Source organism: Oncorhynchus clarkii, chromosome 16 (assembly GCF_045791955.1).
Source record: "Oncorhynchus clarkii lewisi isolate Uvic-CL-2024 chromosome 16, UVic_Ocla_1.0, whole genome shotgun sequence".
NCBI lineage: Eukaryota > Metazoa > Chordata > Actinopteri > Salmoniformes > Salmonidae > Oncorhynchus > Oncorhynchus clarkii.
The window spans coordinates 73,643,120-73,660,552 of NC_092162.1; the positions used below are offsets into that span (position 1 = coordinate 73,643,120).

Here is a 17,433-nt window from a genome sequence, read left to right on the forward strand (position 1 = left end):
ACTTCCCCCTACACTCTGATTGGTCCTTTCCAATTCCTCCTACTCACTGATTGATCCGTTCCACTTCCTCTTGCTCTCTCATTGGTCCTTTCCACTTCCCCCTGCTCTCTGATTGGTTCTCTCCACTTCCTCCCACTCTCTCATTGGTTCTGTCCACACTTCCTGTTTCCTGTCAGGTGGAGATGCTGGAGAGGAAGTACGGAGGGTACTTGCTCAGTCGGCAGGCGGCGCGCACCATCCAGACGGCGTTCCGTCAGTACCGCATGAACAAGAACTTTGAGCAAATACGAAGCTCCGCCTCCGAGAGCCGGATGACTCAACGTATCATCCTGTCTGACATGAGACTGCAGTACTCGTTTGACGAGCGGCAGGGCCAGCCCCAGGGCCAAGGGGTTCAGCAGGGACAGAGGTATCCTCACCCTGGAGGCCACCCTAGGGATGAAGAGATGCAGGCCGGGTCTCCTCCACGCAGTGAGGGGGACAGAGAGGAGTACACATACCTGGACGAGACCTTCTCCAAACAGGTGAGAGTTAGTAACATACCTGGACGAGACCTTCTCCAAACAGGTGAGATTTATTAACATACCTGGACGAGACCTTCTCCAAACAGGTGAGAGTTAGTAACATACCTGGACGAGACCTTCTCCAAACAGGTGAGAGTTAGTAACACACCTGGACGAGACCTTCTCCAAACAGGTGAGAGTTAGTAACACACCTGGACGAGACCTTCTCCAAACAGGTGAGAGTTAGTAACACACCTGGACGAGACCTTCTCCAAACAGGTGAGAGTTAGTAACACACCTGGACGAGACCTTCTCCAAACAGGTGAGAGTTAGTAACACACCTGGACGAGACCTTCTCCAAACAGGTGAGAGTTAGTAACACACCTGGACGAGACCTTCTCCAAACAGGTGAGAGTTAGTAACACACCTGGACGAGACCTTCTCCAAACAGGTGAGAGTTAGTAACATACCTGGACGAGACCTTCTCCAAACAGGTGAGAGTTAGTAACACACCTGGACGAGACCTTCTCCAAACAGGTGAGAGTTAGTAACACACCTGGACGAGACCTTCTCCAAACAGGTGAGAGTTAGTAACACACCTGGACGAGACCTTCTCCAAACAGGTGAGAGTTAGTAACACACCTGGACGAGACCTTCTCCAAACAGGTGAGAGTTAGTAACACACCTGGACGAGACCTTCTCCAAACAGGTGAGAGTTAGTAACACACCTGGACGAGACCTTCTCCAAACAGGTGAGAGTTAGTAACACACCTGGACGAGACCTTCTCCAAACAGGTGAGAGTTAGTAACACACCTGGACGAGACCTTCTCCAAACAGGTGAGAGTTAGTAACACACCTGGACGAGACCTTCTCCAAACAGGTGAGAGTTAGTAACACACCTGGACGAGACCTTCTCCAAACAGGTGAGAGTTAGTAACACACCTGGACGAGACCTTCTCCAAACAGGTGAGAGTTAGTAACACACCTGGACGAGACCTTCTCCAAACAGGTGAGAGTTAGTAATACACCTGGACAAGACCTTCTCCAAACAGGTGAGAGTTAGTAACACACCTGGACGAGACCTTCTCCAAACAGGTGAGAGTTAGTAACATACCTGGACGAGACCTTCTCTAAACAGGTGAGAGTTAGTAACATACCTGGACGAGACCTTCTCCAAACAGGTGAGAGTTAGTAACACACCTGGACGAGACCTTCTCCAAACAGGTGAGAGTTAGTAACATACCTGGACGAGACCTTCTCCAAACAGGTGAGAGTTAGTAACACACCTGGACGAGACCTTCTCCAAACAGGTGAGAGTTAGTAACATACCTGGACGAGACCTTCTCCAAACAGGTGAGAGTTAGTAATACACCTGGACAAGACCTTCTCCAAACAGGTGAGAGTTAGTAACACACGTGGACGAGACCTTCTCCAAACAGGTGAGAGTTAGTAACACACCTGGACGAGACCTTCTTCAAACAGGTGAGAGTTAGTAACACACCTGGACGAGACCTTCTCCAAACAGGTGAGAGTTAGTAACACACCTGGACGAGACCTTCTCCAAAAGATCATTTCTCAGGCCACGGTGACTCTCCGTTCTGTCTTTATCCAACCTGTGTGACTCTCCGTTCTGTCTTTATCCAACCTGTGTGACTCTCCGTTCTGTCTTTATCCAACCTGTGTGACTCTCCGTTCTGTCTTTATCCAACCTGTGTGACTCTCCGTTCTGTCTTTATCCAACCTGTGTGACTCTCCGTTCTGTCTTTATCCAACCTGTGTGACTCTCCGTTCTGTCTTTATCCAACCTGTGTGTGTTGTAGGTGAAGTCCCTGGCTGACTCCATTGATGACACCCTGACCTGTCAGTCTGGTGTGGAAGACGGTCAGCAGGAGGAGGAGGAAGAGGAGGAGGAAGGTGACGGAGACGAGACAGGGGTGGAGGTGGACGACTTTGGAGAGTGTGTTTGGAGGCCCAGGGAGGGAGACAGACAGAGGGATGGAGGAAGAGGAGGAGTGGGAGGAAGAGTAGGAGGAGGAGAGAGACAGAGCATGCACGAAGACAGCACAGCCACCTCCTACAACGACGTGACCCTCTACATGGATGGCAGGCTCTCGTCCTCTCCCCTGTCCTTGGACCGGGCCCCCAGCAGCCCAGATACAGAGTACTGGAGCCCTGGAGTGTGTGGCGGCAGGGTGGGGGGAGGGGAAAACAGCCTAGATACAGAGGGAGGGGGCAACAGTAACAGACGACACAGCAACCCCTGTACAGAGTGTAGAGACTACAGCCTGAGAGAAGCTCACCTACCCCTGTTGACCCTCGAACCCCTGAGCGACAGCTCTGTTGATATGAGTGACCGCTCGGGCTCTATAGGCCGACAGGTCTACGAGACAGAACCAGGGGGAGGAGTTGGTGGAGGGGGGTCGCCTCAGGGCACAATTAAACATAACCCCCACCCAAAGCCTCACCCCAACCCCAACGGGCGTGCTGTCCCCATACCTCCCCAGGCCCAAGGCCAGACTCGTACTGTGCTCCCTCACCACCCCCACCCCTCGGCCATCCCCTCCCACCTGCCCTACCACACCATCCTACACCACCACCATCAGCTCCCATATTACCCTCTACACCCCCACCACCCACACCCCAATACCCCCTCCTCCTCCTCTCAGTCCCCCCAGGGACCACCCCTCACCCCCCTATTTTCCTCCTCATCAGCCACACTGCCCCCTGGTGGCCAGGAGCAGGTCTGCTGTTCTGACGGAGACAACGACTCTCTCAGCTCCACCACCAACTCTAACGACACCATCAACTGCTCCTCCGGGTCCTCATCGCGCGACAGCCTCCGGGAGCCCCTCCCACCGCTCGGGAAACAGACCTATCAGAGAGAAAGCAGACACAGCTGGGATAACCCCGCCTCTAACAACGACGTGGTGCAGAGACGACAGTACCGCATCGGACTCAATCTGTTCAACAAGTAGGTTAGACAGTACCGTACTCAACCTGTTCAACAAGTAGGTTAGACAGTACCGTACTCAACCTGTTCAACAAGTAGGTTAGACAGTATCGCATCCGACTCAATCTGTTCAACAAGTAGGTTAGACAGTACCGCATCGCACTCAATCTCTTCAACAAGTAGGTTAGACAGTACCGCATCGCACTCAACCTGTTCAACAAGTAGGTTAGACAGTACCGCACTCAACCTGTTCAACAAGTAGGTTAGACAGTACCGCATCGGACTCAACCTGTTCAACAAGTAGGTTAGACAGTACCGCACTCAACCTGTTCAACAAGTAGGTTAGACAGTACCGCATCCGACTCAATCTGTTCAACAAGTAGGTTAGACAGTGCCGCATCGGACTCAATCTCTTCAACAAGTAGGTTAGACAGTACCGCATCGGACTCAACCTGTTCAACAGGTGACTTTTATACAGGTAACGAGCTCAAACAGGTGCAGTTAATACAGGTAATGAGTGGAGAACAGGAGGGCTTCTTAAAGAAAAACTAACAGGTCTGTGAGAGACGGAATTCTTACTGGTTGGTAGGTGATCAAATACTTATGTCATGCAATAAAATGCAAATTAATTAGTTAAAAATCATACAATGTGATTTTCTGGATTTTTGTTTTAGATTCCGTCTCTCACAGTTGAAGTGTACCTATGATAAAAATTACAGACCTCTACATGCTTTGTAAGTAGGAAAACCTGCTAAATCAGCAGTGTATCAAATACTTGTTCTCCCCACTGTAGGTCCTGGATGGCAGGAAGCTTGGCCCCAGTGACATACTGGGCTGTAGGCACTATCCTCTGTTGCGCCTTGTGGTCGGATGCCGAGCAATTGCCATACCAGGTGGTGATGCAACCGGTCAGGATGCTCTCGGTGGTGCAGCTGTAGAACTTTGAGGATCTGGGGACCCATGCCAAATCTTTTTAATCTCCTGAGGGGTAATAGGTTTTGTCGTGCCCTCTTCATGACTGTCTTGATGTGTTTGTTGGTGATGTGGACATCAAAGAACTTGAAACTCTCAACCTTCTCCACTACAGCCCCGTCGATGGAAATGGGGGCCTGTTCGGCCCTCCTTTTCCTGTGGTTCATCTCCTTAGTCTTGGTTATGTTGAGGGAGAGGTTGTTATTATGGCACCACACTGCCAGGTTTCTGACCTCCTCCCTATAGGCTGTCTCATCATTGACGGTGATCAGGCCTACCACTGTTGTGTCGTCAGCAAACTTAATGATGGTGTTGGAGTCGTGCTTGGCCACGTAGTCATGGATGAACAGGGAGTACAGGAGGGGACTAAGCACGCACCCCTGAGGGGCCCCCGTGTTGAGGTTCAGCGTGGCAGATGTGTTATTGCCTACCCTTACCACCTGGGGGCGGCCCATCAGGATGTCCAGGATCCAATTGCAGAGGGAGATGTTTAGTCCCAGGATCCTTAGCTTAGTGATGAGCTTTGTTAGCACTATGGTGTTGAACGCTGAACTGTGGTCAATGAACACCATTCTCACATTCGTTCCTTTTGTCCAGCTGGGAAAGGGCAGTGTGGAGTGCAATAGAGTCTGCATCATCTGTGGATCTGTTGGTGCGGTATGCGAATTAGAGTGGGTCTATGGTTTCCGGGATGATGGTGCTAATGTGAGCCATGACCAGCCTTTCAAAGCACTTCATGGCTAACGACGTGAGTGCTACGGGCGGTAGTCATTTAGGCAGGTTACCTTCACTTTGTTGGGCACAGGGACTATGGTGCTCTGCTTGAAACATGTAAGTATTACAGACTCGGACAGGGACAGGTTGAAAATGTCAGTGAAGACACTTGCCAGTTGGTCCACGAATGCTCTGAGTACACGTCCTGGTAATGCATCTGGCCCTGCGACCTTGTGAATGTTGACATGTTTAAAGGTCTTACTCACATCAGCTACGGAGAGCGTGATCACACAGTCGTCCGGAACAGCTGGTGCTCTCATGCATGCTTCAGTGTTGCTTGCCTCGAAGTGAGCATAAAAGGCATTTAGCCTGTCTGGCAGGCTCGCGTCACTGGGCTGCTCACGGCTGGGTTTCCCTTTGTAGTCCGTAAGAGTTTGCAAGTCCTGCCACATTCGACGAGCGCTAGAGCCGGTGTAGTAAGATTCAATCGTTGTCCTGTATTGATGCTTTGCCTGTTTGATGGTTTGTCTGAGGGCATTGCAAGATTTCTTATAAACGCCCGGTGTCCCGCTCCTTGAAAGCGGCAGCTCTAGCCTTTAGCTCATTGTGGATGTTGCCTGTAATCCATGGCTTCTAGTTGGGATATGTACGTACGGTCACTGTGGGGACGAAGTTGCCGATGTATTTATTGATGAAGCCGATGACTGAGGTGATATACTCCTCAATGCCATTGGATGAATCCCATATTCCAGTCTGTGCCAGCAAAACAGTCCTGTAGTGTGGCATCCGCATCTTCTGACCACTTCTGTATTGAGTGAGTCACTGGTACTTCCTGTTTCAGTTTTTTGCTTGTAAGCAGGATTTAGGCGGATAGAATTAGGGTCAGTTTTGCCAAATGGAGGGCGAGGGAGAGCTTTGTATACATCTCTGTGTGTGGAGTAAAAGTGATCTAGAGTTTTTTTCCTCTGGTTGCGCATGTTACATGCTGGTAGAAATGAGGTAAAATGTATTTAAAACCTCTTACTTCTACCCCCTCCTTTTTCGAACATTCTGTTAAAAATCGCGCAACTTTTCAGCGTCCTGCTACTCATGCCAGGAATATAGTATATGCATATGATTAGTATGTGTGGATAGAAAACACTCTGAAGTCTGAAAAACTGCTCTCTGAAAGCTAAAAATAATTTCCATAAGTCACTTTCATGAGTTGTTAAAAGAGGACAAAATTTAATATCGACCTGCATGCAATTCATACAAATTCCACACGATGTCGCCATTGTCGTCATTTTCAATTGAATTTTTTGTTGGAAAATCCAAGTATCTGGCATCCGTTTCTTCCAGTCTCCACCAGGACGCTGTAAATGTGGACAATGGCAGCCATTGATTTGCAGACGAGGACCTATTGAATATACATCGCCCTGTAATCATTTTGATAGATTATAAACGTTTACTAATACCTAAAGTTGGATTACAAAAGGATTTCGAAGTGTTTTGTGAAAGTTCGTCAACTTTTTTAATTTAAAAAAATGATGCAGCGTCAAAAAACAATGTTTTTTTCTGAATGACACAGCTTCCATAGAAAGCTATTTTGGGTATATATGGACCGATTTAAACGAAAAAAAGACCCAATAGTGATGTTTATGGGGCATATAGGAGTGCCAAGAAAGAAGCTCGTCAAAGGTAATGAATGTTTTATATTTTATTTCTGCGTTTTGTGCTGCGTCGGATAAGCAGAGTCTTTGTTTACGTCGCATTCAGGCATTTTCAGGTGGTGCATGCTATCAGATAATACCTTCTCATGCTTTCGCCGAAAAGCATTTTAAAAATCTGACTTGTTGGCTAGGTTCACAACGAGTGTAGCTTTAATTCAATACCCTGCTTGTGAATTTTGATCAAGGTTTGAGTTTTAACGAGTACATTTAGCATTAGGCGTAGCGCATTTGCATTTCCAGGTGCCTACTTGAGACATATGCGTCTCAAGTAGAATCAAGAAGTTAAGTTTACCTGCATTAAAGTCCCCGGCCACTAGGAGCGCTGCTTCTGGATGAGCAATTTCTTGTTGTCTTTTTACAGCCCGTTGAGTGTGGTCTTACTGCCAGCATCAGTCTGTGGTGGTAAATAGACAGCTACGAAAAATACAGATGAAAAGTCTCTTGGTAGATAGTGTGGTCTATAGCTTATCATGAGATACTCTACCTCAGGTGAGCAATAACTTGGCACTACCTTATTATTAGACATCGCGCACCAGCTGTTACTGACAAATAGACACACACCCCCACCCCTTGTCTTACCAGACATAGCTGTTCTCGCCTGCCGATGCACAGAAAACCCAGCCAGCTGTATATCATCCGTGTCGTCGTTCAGCCACGACTCAGTGAAACATAAGATAATACAGTTTTTAATGTCCCGTTGGATAGTATCGAATGGAGCTATAGACACGCCCTAACAACCCTGCAGTGATAGACACGCCCTAACAACCCTGCAGCGATAGACACGCCCTAACAACCCTGCAGCGATAGACACGCCCTAACAACCCTGCAGCGATAGGCACGCCCTTACAACCCTGCAGCGATAGACACGCCCTTACAACCCTGCAGCGATAGACACGCCCTTACAACCCTGCAGCGATAGACACGCCCTTACAACCCTGCAGCGATAGACACGCCCTTACAACCCTGCAGCGATAGACACGCCCTTACAACCCTGCAGCGATAGACACGCCCTTACAAACCTGCAGCGATAGACACGCCCTAACAACCCTGCAGCGATAGACACGCCCTAACAACCCTGCAGCGATAGACACGCCCTTACAACCCTGCAGCGATAGACACGCCCTTACAACCCTGCAGCGATAGACACGCCCTAACAACCCTGCAGCGATAGACACGCCCTAACAACCCTGCAGCGATAGACACGCCCTTACAACCCTGCAGCGATAGACACGCCCTTACAACCCTGCAGCTATAGACACGCCCTTACAACCCTGCAGCGATAGACACGCCCTAACAACCCTGCAGCGATAGACACGCCCTTACAACCCTGCAGCTATAGACACGCCCTTACAACCCTGCAGCGATAGACACGCCCTTACAACCCTGCAGCGATAGACACGCCCTTACAACCCTGTAGCGATAGACACGCCCTTACAACCCTGCAGCGATAGACACGCCCTTACAACCCTGCAGCGATAGACACGCCCTTACAACCCTGCAGCGATAGACACACCCTAACAACCCTGCAGCGATAGACACGCCCTTACAACCCTGCAGCGATAGACACGCCCTTACAACCCTGCAGCGATAGACACGCCCTTACAACCCTGCAGCGATAGACACGCCCTTACAACCCTGCAGCGATAGACACGCCCTAACAACCCTGCAGCGATAGACATGCCCTTACAACCCTGCAGCGATAGACACGCCCTTACAACCCTGCAGCGATAGACACGCCCTAACAACCCTGAAGCGATAGACACGCCCTAACAACCCTGCAGCGATAGACACGCCCTAACAACCCTGCAGCGATAGACACGCCCTAACAACCCTGCAGCGATAGACACGCCCTAACAACCCTGCAGCGATAGACACACCCTAACAACCCCGCAGCGATAGACACGCCCTAACAACCCTGCAGCGATAGACACGCCCTAACAACCCTGCAGCGATAGACACGCCCTAACAACCCCGCAGCGATAGACACACCCTAACAACCCCGCAGCGATAGACACGCCCTAACAACCCTGCAGCGATAGACACGCCCTAACAACCCTGCAGCGATAGACACGCCCTAACAACCCTGCAGCGATAGACACGCCCTAACAACCCTGCAGCGATAGACACGCCCTAACAACCCTGCAGTGATAGACACGCCCTAACAACCCTGCAGCGATAGACACGCCCTAACAACCCTGCAGCGATAGACACGCCCTTACAAACCTGCAGCGATAGACACCCCCTTACAACCCTGCAGCGATAGACACGCCCTTACAACCCTACAGCGATAGACACGCCCTTACAAACCTGCAGCTATAGGCTTTCACAAGGACCTCTGAGTTAGTTGAGTAGGTCAGTTCTTCAAGGCCAGTTCTTGATTCTCTGTGTTGTGTGTCATTCTACTTTAAAAGTCATTTTGGATAAAAGCGTCTGTTCAGTGGCATATACAGTATTTTATAATAACTCCTGTTTTTCTGTGTCTCGCCCTCTCTCTGTGTCTCTCCCTCTGTATCTCTCCCTCTCTCTGTCTCTCTCTCTCTCTCTGTGTCTCTCCCTCTCTCTGTGTCTCTCCCTCTCTCTGTCTCTCTCTCTCTCTGTCTCTCTCTCTCTCTGTGTCTCTCCCTCTCTCTGTCTCTCTCTCTCTCTGTCTCTCTCTCTCTCTGTGTCTCTCCCTCTCTCTGTGTCTCTCACTCTCTGTCTCTCCCTCTCTGTGTCTCTCCCTCTCTGTGTCTCTCCCTCTCTGTGTCTCTCCCTCTCTGTGTCTCTCCCTCTCTGTGTCTCTCCCTTGATGCAGGAAGCCAGAGAAGGGTATACAGTACCTGATAGAGAGAGGCTTCGTATCGGACACACCGGTAGGCATCGCCCGCTTCATCCTGGAGAGGAAAGGACTGAGCAGACAGATGATAGGAGAGTTTCTGGGCTGCAGACAGAAACAATTCAACAAGGACGTACTGGAGTGAGTGGTGAACCAATCAACTGTTCTGTCTGACTCTAACCAATCAACTGTTCTGACTGTAACCAATCAACTGTTCTGTCTGACTCTAACCAATCAACTGTTCTGACTGTAACCAATCAACTGTTCTGTCTGACTCTAACCAATCAACTGTTCTGACTGCAACCAATCAACTGTTCTGTCTGACTCTAACCAATCAACTGTTCTGTCTGACTCTAACCAATCAACTGTTCTGTCTGACTCTAACCAATCAACTGTTCTGACTGTAACCAATCAACTGTTCTGTCTGACTCTAACCAATCAACTGTTCTGTCTGACTCTAACCAATCAACTGTTCTGACTGTAACCAATCAACTGTTCTGTCTGACTCTAACCAATCAACTGTTCTGACTGTAACCAATCAACTGTTCTGTCTGACTCTAACCAATCAATTGTTCTGTCTGACTCTAACCAATCAACTGTTCTGACTGCAACCAATCAACTGTTCTGTCTGACTCTAACCAATCAACTGTTCTGTCTGACTCTAACCAATCAACTGTTCTGTCTGACTCTAACCAATCAACTGTTCTGACTGTAACCAATCAACTGTTCTGTCTGACTCTAACCAATCAACTGTTCTGTCTGACTCTAACCAATCAACTGTTCTGACTGTAACCAATCAACTGTTCTGTCTGACTCTAACCAATCAACTGTTCTGTCTGACTCTAACCAACTGTTCTGTCTGACTCTAACCAGTCAACCAGACAACTGTTCTGTCTGACTCTAACCAGTCAACCAGACAACTGTTCTGTCTGACTCTAACCAGTCAACCAGACAACTGTTCTGTCTGACTCTAACCAGTCAACCAGACAACTGTTCTGTCTGACTCTAACCAATCAACCAGACAAATGTTCTGTCTGACTCTGATCAGTCAACTCTGCACTATACAGTATTACATTCTGTCTGACTCTGATCAGTCAACTCTGTCTGACTCTGATCAGTCAACTCTGTCTGACTCTGATCAGTCAACTCTGCACTATACAGTATTGTGTTCTGTCTGACTCTAACCAGTCAACCAGACAAATGTTCTGTCTGACTCTGATCAGTCAACTCTGCACTATACAGTATTACATTCTGTCTGACTCTAACCAGTCAACTCTGTCTGACTCTAACCAGTCAACTCTGTCTGACTCTAACCAATCAACTGTTCTGTCTGACTCTAACCAATCAACTGTTCTGACTGTAACCAATCAACTGTTCTGTCTGACTCTAACCAATCAATTGTTCTGTCTGACTCTAACCAATCAACTGTTCTGACTGCAACCAATCAACTGTTCTGTCTGACTCTAACCAATCAACTGTTCTGTCTGACTCTAACCAATCAACTGTTCTGTCTGACTCTAACCAATCAACTGTTCTGACTGTAACCAATCAACTGTTCTGTCTGACTCTAACCAATCAACTGTTCTGTCTGACTCTAACCAATCAACTGTTCTGACTGTAACCAATCAACTGTTCTGTCTGACTCTAACCAATCAACTGTTCTGTCTGACTCTAACCAACTGTTCTGTCTGACTCTAACCAGTCAACCAGACAACTGTTCTGTCTGACTCTAACCAGTCAACCAGACAACTGTTCTGTCTGACTCTAACCAGTCAACCAGACAACTGTTCTGTCTGACTCTAACCAGTCAACCAGACAACTGTTCTGTCTGACTCTAACCAGTCAACCAGACAACTGTTCTGTCTGACTCTAACCAATCAACCAGACAAATGTTCTGTCTGACTCTAACCAGTCAACTCTGTCTGACTCTAACCAGTCAACTCTGTCTGACTCTAACCAGTCAACTCTGTCTGACTCTAACCAGTCAACTCTGTACTATACAGTATTACATTCTGTCTGACTCTCTCACACTTTCCTTTAGTAGAAGGATACTTTATTGTCCATTTTTCTGACAGCCTGTGTTATCTATTTCCTCTGTGATGACTCTGTCCCTCTCTTCCTGTCTTCCTCATCCTTCCTCCCTCTCTTCATCCTTCCTTCCTCCCTCTCTTCATCCTTCCTCCCTCTTATCATCCTTCCTCCCTCTCTTCCTCCCTCTCTCCCTCTCTTCATCCTACCTCCCTCTCTTCATCCTTCCTCCCTCTCTTCATCCTTCCTCCCTCTATCCCGCTCTTCATCCTACCTCCCTCTCTTCATCCTTCCTCCCTCTCTTCCTGTCTTCCTCATCCTTCCTCCCTCTCTTCATCCTTCCTCCCTCTCTTCCTGTCTTCCTCATCCTTCCTCCCTCTCTTCATCCTTCCTCCCTCTCTTCATCCTTCCTCCCTCTCTTCCTGTCTTCCTCATCCTTCCTCCCTCTCTTCATCCTTCCTCCCTCTCTTCCTCCCTCTCTCCCACTCCTCATCCTGCCTCCCTCTCTTCATCCTTCCTCCCTCTCTCCCGCTCTTCCTCCCTCTCTCCCGCTCTTCATCCTTCCTCCCTCTCTCCATCCTCTCTCCCTCTCTTCATCCTTCCTCCCTCTATCCCGCTCTTCATCCTTCCTCCCTCTTCTCATCCTTCCTCCCTCTCTCCGTCCTTTCTCACTCTCTTCATCCTCTCTCCCTCTCTTCATCCTCTCTCCCTCTTTCCATCCTTCCTCCCTCTCTTCATCCTCTCTCTTTCTCTCCCTCTCTTCATCCTCTCTCCCTCTCTTCATCCTTCCTCCCTCTCTTCATCCTCTTTCCATCCTTCCTCCCTCTCTCCCTCTCTTCATCCTCTCTCCCTCTCTTCATCCTTCCCTTCCTCTCTCCTCTCTCTTCATCCTTCCCTCCCTCTCTCCATCCTTCCTCCCTCTCTTCATCCTTCCCTCCCTCTCTCCTCTCTCCTCTCCCTGTCCAGTTGTGTGGTAGATGAGTTGGACTTCTTAGGGATGGATCTAGATGATGCCCTCAGGAAGTTTCAGGCCCAGATTAAAGTCCAGGGAGAGGCCCAGAAGGTGGAGAGACTGATCGAGGCTTTCAGGTAACAGCAGGATTATGGACTATAGCATGACATGTGAATTTATAGACTTTTATGATTTTTTTGTTTGTTTGGGTAGTTTGTGTTGTGCACAAGAGTATTCATTTTGTATTGAATTATTATTATTTATTTATTTTAAATCTGCTTCATATCTAATCTCCCTCTGTCCCCTCCCACCCCACCCCACCCCCCTCACCTCCAGTCAGCGGTACTGTGTGAGTAACCCGGTGCTGATCCGACAGTTCCGGAACCCCGACACCATCTTCATCCTGGCCTTCGCCATCATCCTCCTCAACACTGACATGTACTCTCCCAACGTTAAACCAGAGAGGAAGATGAAGTTGGAGGACTTCATCAAAAACCTCAGAGGTGAGGAAGATGCTGACTGTTTTTTTTTCAGAACCTGAGGTAAAAATGATCTGTTTTTACTTCTTCTCTCTTACTCCTCAAAACAGACAACCATAGTGTCTACGTCTATTTCTCTCACTTCATTGGCCAATCTCAAACTTTCCCCTTCTATCCTCCTCGTCATCTCTACCTCTTCTTCTACAGAACGTTAGGGAATGATTTATATTAGAATTTGTATATCACTTCCTTTTCTCTGTTTTGATAAACTCTCCTCTGTGTGTGATATGTTTCCCCAGGAGTGGATAATGGCCAGGACATTCCCAGAGACCTGTTAATAGGAATCTACCATCGGATAGAGAAGTGGGAGCTACGCACCAACGATGACCACGTGTCTCAAGTACAGGCTGTGGAGAGGGTTTTGGTTGGCAAGAAGCCTGTAAGTCAACATGAAGTAGAAATGGGTTTGGATTCCTCTATTGACGTTATATCCAATCTAAAGTGATTATCTTATTTTAGCATTTTATGAAAGTACAGATTTATGAATGGTATATCACTGTAGTTAGTAAGAAACATGGGGATGGTGTGCTGCTTTAAAAGTTTAATAAACTTGTTATCCCCTTCTTAAGAGACAAGTAGGAGAAAATGCCCTTTGAAAGACTGACGAGATTTTCACACTTTCTAGAGTGTTCTAGAAAGAGAGTAGAGAGTTCTTGTTTTGTGTACGCCCATTCAGCGTTGTTAACGCCTTCTTAAGCCTTAGCCCCACCCACGCGGGTAAACATGTGAGTCAGCATGCTATTGTCCTCCAGGAAATAGTCTCTCTACTTAAACCCGGCTAAATTCAGGACAGCAATATTTTTGTTGAGAGCTGTAGCAACACTTCTGCATTTGTCCAAAAAAAGCTAGATTATAATATGATATATATTTCCAAAAAATCTGCAGTTGTAAAGATGATCTATGTACTGACCAGGGACCAGCCCCCGTTCTGTTATAGACAGACCAATCGGGACTCATCTCATATACCCATGGTTAGTGGGGAAAACCCCATACTGTAGGTAGAAGATATACCCATGGTTAGTGAGGGAAACCCCATACTGTAGATGGAAGATATACCCATGGTTAGTGGGGAAAACCCCATACTGTAGGTAGAAGATATACCCATGGTTAGTGGGGAAAACCCCATACTGTATATAGAAGATATACCCATGGTTAGTGGGCAAAACCCCATACTGTATATAGAAGATATACCCATGGTTAGTGGGGAAAACCCCATACTGTAGGTAGAAGATATACCCATGGTTAGTGGGGAAAACCCCATACTGTATATAGAAGATATACCCATGGTTAGTGGGCAAAACCCCATACTGTATATAGAAGATATACCCATGGTTAGTGGGGAAAACCCCATACTGTAGATAGAAGATATACCCATGGTTAGTGGGGAAAACCCCATACTGTAGGTAGAAGATATACCCATGGTTAGTGGGGAAAACCCCATACTGTAGATAGAAGATATACCCATGGTTAGTGGGGAAAACCCCATACTGTAGATAGAAGATATACCCATGGTTAGTGGGAAAAACCCCATACTGTAGATAGAAGATATACCCATGGTTAGTGGGGAAAACCCCATACTGTAGGTAGAAGATATACCCATGGTTAGTGGGGAAAACCCCATACTGTAGATAGAAGATATACCCATGGTTAGTGGGGAAAACCCCATACTGTAGATAGAAGATATACCCATGGTTAGTGGGAAAAACCCCATACTGTAGATAGAAGATATACCCATGGTTAGTGGGGAAAACCCCATACTGTATATAGAAGATATACCCCCCTTGGTTAGTGGGGAAAACCCCATACTGTAGATAGAAGATATACCCATGGTTAGTGGGGAAAACCCCATACTGTAGATAGAAGATATACCCATGGTTAGTGGGGGAAACCCAATACTGTAGGTAGAATATATACCCATGGTTAGTGGGGAAAACCCCATACTGTAGATAGACTCAAATTTTGCCTGATATGAAGTCGGATTCTGTAAACATTTATGCTTAATTGTATATTTGAGCTGGTAAGCCTGAACTGCAAACAAACCTTTCTGTGTTGTGTAGGTGCTCTCGCTGCCACACCGCAGATTGGTGTGTTGCTGTCAGCTGTACGAGGTGCCTGACCCTAACAGAAACCAGAGGACTGGAGTCCACCAGAGAGAAGTCTTCCTCTTCAACGACCTGCTCGTGGTAAGACTCACCTGTGAGCCCTCGGATAGGTTACGTGTGAGGCACATAGTGGGCCAACACGCTTTACAGGATAGAGGATAGAGAGAGTTTTGTTAATGCTGAGAACAGAATATACACTATATGTTTTAAAAACAGCACTCTAAAAATGTTCTCTGAACGTTACTAATATTTTTTTTTGTGTTTCTTTTTTTATGGACTGTTTTCTTAACGTTCTCTGAAAACAATTTGAGAACATGACTTTAAATAGAACCATGAGAAAACCTGTAGGAAACCTGTAGGAAACCTGTAGGAAACGTTATGGAAACCTGTAGGAAACCTGTAGGAAACCTTATGGAAACCTGTAGGAAACGTTATGGAAACCTGTAGGAAACCTTATGGAAACCTGTAGGAAACGTTATGGAAACCTGTAGGAAACCTTATGGAAACCTTATGGAAACCTGTAGGAAACGTTATGGAAACCTGTAGGAAACCTGTAGGAAACGTTATGGAAACCTGTAGGAAACCTGTAGGAAACCTGTAGGAAACGTTATGGAAACCTGTAGGAAACGTTATGGAAACCTGTAGGAAACCTGTAGGAAACCTGTAGGAAACGTTATGGAAACCTGTAGGAAACCTGTAGGAAACGTTATGGAAACCTGTAGGAAACCTGTAGGAAACGTGTAGGAAACGTTATGGAAACCTGTAGGAAACGTTATGGAAACCTGTAGGAAACCTGTAGGAAACCTGTAGGAAACGTTATGGAAACCTGTAGGAAACCTGTAGGAAACGTTATGGAAACCTGTAGGAAACCTGTAGGAAACGTTATGGAAACGTTATGCTTAATTAAAGTACTGAAAAATTCCCACGCTGTTTATTAATGTTCTCTGAACCTAAAAAGTTCAAACATTCCCCAATTTCAAACCAGTTGAAGAACGTCCCTAGAACGTTATTCAAAATAGAAATGTAACCATGTTTGAACTTTTTAGGAAATGTTTCGTTAAAGTAATGAAATACCAAAACAATAAATATCAAGCTCCTTAAACGTGCCGAGAATTTTCCCAAAAACCGAGCAACTATCCTGCACCATTCCTAGAACGTCGTGCGAAGGTTTGTTCGCAAATTAACCAAGCTCTTACCAAGCTCTAAGAAACATCTGGTTCTCAGAACGTTATGTGCTAGCTGGGATCGTAAAGAGACGTCCCTCTTCTCCCCTACAGGTAACCAAGATCTTCCAGAAGAAGAAGACCTCTGTGACATACAGTTTCAGACAGTCCTTCCCCCTGGTCGAGATGCACGTTCACATTTTCCAGAAACAATGTAAGTGTGTGTGTGTGTGTGTATGTGTGTGTGTGTGTGTGTGTGTGTGTGTGTGTCTGTGTGTACTCCTGTAAGTACTGAGCTATATCCAGATTCTCCACCCTCCTCCCAGCGTGTGCACTTCACAGTGTGTCATGGATATTAAATCACAGGATTGGTGTAAACATTAGCTGGAGGGAATTTCACCATTGTTGATAGCCATGACAGAAAGTGTTCACGTGCACACTATGGGAGAAGGGTGCAGAATGGGGAGGCAGTATGTGTCTCTCCGGCCATCTGTCTCTCCATCTGTCCCTCTCTAACCCTGTCTATCTATCTATCTATCTATCTATCTATCTATCTATCTATCTATCTATCTATCTATCTATCTATCTATCTATCTGTCTGTCTGTCTGTCTGTCTGTCTGTCTGTCTGTCTCTCTCTTTCTCTCTCTCTTTCTCTCTCTCTTTCTCTCTCTCTTTCTCTCTCTCTCTCTCTCAATTCAAGGGGCTTTCTTGGCATGGGAAACATGTGTTAATTGCCAAAGCAATCTCTGCTATAAATACATCACCGTATCTATTCTCTGATCACAGCACAGAGGAGGCCATTTTAAACCTTCGTCCTGTTTAATGATAATTCACCCTCGATAATTACATTTATGTCTATTTCTTTCATTTTTGTACATGACATGACATTTATTTTTGGGACAACTATAATTGCATTCTCACCACTATAACATAACTACATTATAGTTTGTAAATTACAACCATATGATTGTGGTATTGGATGGT

The 17,433-nt window shown here is 46.8% G+C and overlaps 1 protein-coding gene across 1 annotated transcript in view; it reads left to right on the forward strand.

Moving 5' to 3' along the window:
• The window catches only part of LOC139369010 (IQ motif and SEC7 domain-containing protein 1-like), a 278,969-nt gene that overhangs the window by 184,768 nt on the left and 76,768 nt on the right, over positions 1–17,433 (forward strand). Inside the window, exons 5-12 of the mRNA XM_071108577.1 lie at positions 177–524; positions 2,325–3,475; positions 9,644–9,805; positions 12,659–12,781; positions 12,981–13,147; positions 13,423–13,562; positions 15,241–15,366; positions 16,563–16,662. Of these exons, the coding sequence (XP_070964678.1) occupies positions 177–524; positions 2,325–3,475; positions 9,644–9,805; positions 12,659–12,781; positions 12,981–13,147; positions 13,423–13,562; positions 15,241–15,366; positions 16,563–16,662 (2,317 nt within the window). The remainder of the gene's footprint in view (positions 1–176; positions 525–2,324; positions 3,476–9,643; positions 9,806–12,658; positions 12,782–12,980; positions 13,148–13,422; positions 13,563–15,240; positions 15,367–16,562; positions 16,663–17,433) is intronic.